General features: G+C 38.2%; 1 protein-coding gene across 1 annotated transcript in view; it reads left to right on the top strand.

Moving 5' to 3' along the window:
- The first annotated feature begins 812 nt into the window (after positions 1–812).
- The window catches only part of HOXC10 (homeobox C10), a 4573-nt gene continuing 1070 nt past the window's right edge, over positions 813–4315 (top strand). Inside the window, exon 1 of the mRNA XM_018568808.1 lies at positions 813–1684. Within this exon, the coding sequence (XP_018424310.1) occupies positions 907–1684 (778 nt within the window). The 5' untranslated portion in view covers positions 813–906. The remainder of the gene's footprint in view (positions 1685–4315) is intronic.

Raw genomic sequence — 4315 nt, 5'->3', positions numbered from 1 at the left:
TGCATTTTTGTATATGAACATTTTAAACAATAGTATAATTAATATACATTTAGCCTTGATATGTGTACATAAAGCAATGCATAGCAATGGCTATCATTAGCTAATTAATATGATGAAAATATGTGATTTCATTGCGGAAATAGAGAAAGGATAACTGAAAGAAATAAGTTTTCTTGTGTCTACTTTTTATGCTAATTTCATACAGAATATAATGAAGTCAGGGGAGGGTCCCTGGGATTTACATTAGCTTGTGCATGTATATTTTGACCAATAAAGTGATCTAGGTGGCAAATTTTCATTTATTTTTTTGGTGTTTTGATTGCGTACGTGTAAAATAAAACATGTGTGGAAAAAGGAAGCTTAGTCAAGGTATGGTATAGGTACAGTTTAAGGAAAAATAGAAGTTATCGCGTCACACCAGTGAATGCTGGCAGAAAGGACGTTGTGCTGTGTTTTTTCGCCAGGATTGGACAGGAGAATAAAGTAAAACTATGTCTGATGTAATTGTGAGATGCATTGAAGGTTTTTGTTCCCTATATGAAGAAACCTTTTTTTAATATTTCAACGTTACCTCATGATCTGTCCTCTTCTCCCTGGACTTGCGTTGGCTCATTGGTAAACAAACCGAAGCGTTCTCCTTTGTTCAACTTGAAGGTCCCCCGATTCCATACCTCCCAAAATCGGATAGATGGCGCTCTTGCTCCACGTTCATTTTCCTCTTCCCCGACAACTTGACCCCTGTGACGTCACCTGCGTCTGAATCACCAAGGCCATTTTCAATCCTCATTGGCCTGGTAGTCACGTGGTGGGGCCAATGCGTGGATAATTATGGTGCTGATATTTTTCCCTAAAAAAAAGATGTCAGCCTCTGGCTGTAGTATTCCTCTTTAAAAACCCTCTCTGAAAATGTCATGTCCCAGCAATGTGACTCCTAACTCGTTTTTGATGGACTCGTTGGCCGGTAGCTGCAGAGGAGAGAATTATTCCTCCAACCAAGGGATGTATATGCAGTCTGGGAACGATTACAGCTGTGGGATGATGAGAAACTGTGGCATTGTCCCGTCTCTTTCCAAAAGAGACGAGGTGAATAATCCCAGCTTGTCTCTCAGCTCTTACCCATCTTACCTATCTCAACTGGACAATTGGTGTGACCCCAAAAATACTTACAGGATTGAGCAACCTGTTGCAAGACAGCTCTCCTCCTGCTCTTTCCCTACCAACGTGAAGGAGGAAAATGTTTGCTGTATGTACAGTGCTGATAAAAGGGCAAAAAATGCCACAGAGACTGCTCTCTACCCAAACCAGATGCCCGACTCTCGATCCGGTGACCATGAGGTTCCTGTGCCCAGCTATTACCGAGCCAGCCAAGGCTACCCCATGGAGAAGAACCACAATGCAGCCGAGTTTGAGACAACTTTTGACAACAGGACGAGTCTGAACCCAAGAAGTGAGATTCTAGAGCAGCAGCAACCAGCTGGGGGCAAGGTGGGCTTCCCCGAAAACACAAAGACGGATAACCAGAGCTTAGCCACCAACCTTAGCACCAACCCCGCCAATGCCACTGCTAATGAAATCAAAACAGAGAAGAGCCTCCCAGCTGCCAAGCTAGCAGCACCCGAGGCAGACAAGGAGCTGGCAAAGAACACTGACACCAGTACTGACAACTCTGACAACGAAGCGAAAGGTAAGGGACCTTCTGCCCTCCTGCATGTGCTGGTGCCGTACCGGGCGACGCTAAACTTTACGGTCATATTGCCGCATGTTAACACTGCAGCCACCAACATCCATTGACACCAAGGTAGACAGGTGACGCTCAGAAATTGGAAACTTTTATAAGCAGAGCAACAGATCCAGACAATCTGGTCTATCTGTCTGTCTGTCTATGTATCTATCTATGTATCTATGTATCTATGTATCTATCTATCTATCTATCTATCTATCTATCTATCTATCTATCTATCTATTCTCCATCTATGATTCCCTTTAACCTGTTTACTATCTGTGTGTCTTGTTCTATGTGTCTTTCCATCATTCTATCTATATCTATTCTATCTATCCTATCTATCCTATCATATATATATATGATCTATATCTATCCGATCGATCATATTTTCTAACACTGAAATACACCGGTAAATGTGGTTAAAAACTTGATTCTGAGCGTTGGAAAAAATACACTGAAAATGTTAAATATGACTGATTTTATTCACCATGAGTATTAGCTGGCAATAATTGTTTGCTACATTTGCTGTGTTCATTCTTGGTCATGTTGAGAACGAAATAGCATTCATGATGTTCTCTTCTTGTTTTATGTATTTTTTGAATTGCTGTGTGTTTACTGTGATGGGGATTTATTAAGTCCCTTCACTGTGTATATATATTTGTATTTGAAAATGTGTTTAAAAAGAAGAGGTCACATACACACCCACACACATAATATAACATAACATATAAACATATATATACAAATCAAATGATGCTTTAGGACCCTATACACATACAAATAAATAAATAATACATACATACATACATACATACATACATACATACATACATTTAAGTTTGTGAATATCTACAAATTCACATTCTGAGGAGGTGGGCTAAAGGGCTAAAATGGACCAAAAAGCTCTCTAGTAAACTAGTACTATAACAGAAAAAGTAGTTTTGCAATTCATTTTGTATTTATGTTAAAGGAAAACTTTCAGTTGGTGTTAATGCATTTTCAAATATAGCACTGTCCCTTCTAGGAGCAATAGAAGCCTTTTTTCATAGAAGGATTTCGCAGATTGCCGCTTTTATTGCTATATTGCTGCACTAAAGTAATTGGTATTGCAGCACATTGAAGGCAGCCATATCTGTTGTAAACACAGTAGTAAGACTACAAGCCATGTTTATGTCTGGGGGAGATCTAAAAGCTTTGAAACCTGTTTATACAAAGGCGCAGTTACAGCACTTTTCCTTGTGTTTCTCACTTGAGTAGAGGAAATTGTGGGGGGTTTTATTGTTTCATTTCTTTTCTTCTTTTTTTTTTACAAGATAACTTGTTTTATTTTTTTTAATCGTGTGTTTTCTGTTTCTGGACATTGAATTTATAAAACCAAAGTCAAGTTTACGAAAACAAATGAATCAAATAAGAGGAAATATCCATGCATCTTTTTCCAGATGTGTCCTCGATCTGCACACATACACCTAGAAGAGAGGGATGCTTGTCAGTGTGTAACCCTTTACAAATGTCACTTGGCTGAGTCTCACTTTTTTGGCTGGTTTGGAGACTTTTTTTTGTGTGTGAATCTTGTATGCTCCTGTGATGCTGCTTTGTTATACTGCTGGGTCATTTATTTGCGGTTGGTGTGCATTTCCTGTTTCTGCATCTTGCTGGGTAATGTCTTCCTTTGTTTGTATACTTTGTGTTTCAATGTTGTTTAAATGTTTACTTCCTAGAGTAAAAAAGACGCATTTCTTGCTTCCAGCACCGTGTACACCATATACTGTATTAAATGTCATTCATAAACGCATGTTAAAACTGAGAACAAAAGATTGTAACACAGCGAATATAGCAAATGTTAAGTGATAAGTTTATAGATATGTGTTTGTTTCAGCTGACCTTATGAAGATACTTTTCTTATGATCTGCGTAATAGTATGATATGCATAAGCCTTGAATAATGGCTTCCACAGCAGCAGACAGGGGTTTATGTGCCACTGTTGGCATACGTGTGTCATGATCTTGGTACTTCTGTATTTGCTACAATCTTGTTGTTGTGCATAATTGTGTATATTTTTGTGAATTCCATTTAGAAAGCAGGAAATGTATGATATTAGAGCACACCTATGGGCACATATATGCATACACAAAAAACACACACATACACTGTAAGCACATGAGCACACAACACATATGCCTACTATGTATTATGAACTTACTAAATTCTTGCCATTATTAATAGATAAGGATGTATAGAAAGATAAGTAGATAGATAGATAGATAGATAGATAGATAGATAGATAGATAGATAGATAGATAGATACAAGGCACCGGTATGTGGGAGAAATTGTTGTCATCCCCACAAATATGAAAGAAATAGCCCTATAAAACCTGCTTCTTGTATGCAGGTACCTGTGATAATGAATGTGTGTAACATGCATTTTGTGAACACTCCATTCTATTCCACATACAGATACACATATGTTGAGCATTCTATATCACACAAAATAATGCTATTTGTGGAGGGCACCTCATGCTTTTAAGAAGAGTATTTCCGAATATGTGAAACTTAAATGTCTGTATACAGAGAGCGAGAGACACACACATAAGT

This window comes from Nanorana parkeri, unplaced genomic scaffold, assembly GCF_000935625.1.
Source record: "Nanorana parkeri isolate BGI_ZX_2015 unplaced genomic scaffold, ASM93562v1 scaffold33, whole genome shotgun sequence".
Classification (NCBI taxonomy): domain Eukaryota; kingdom Metazoa; phylum Chordata; class Amphibia; order Anura; family Dicroglossidae; genus Nanorana; species Nanorana parkeri.
The sequence above is the reverse complement of the archived record's forward strand: the minus strand, read 5'-3'. Positions and strand labels throughout refer to the sequence as shown.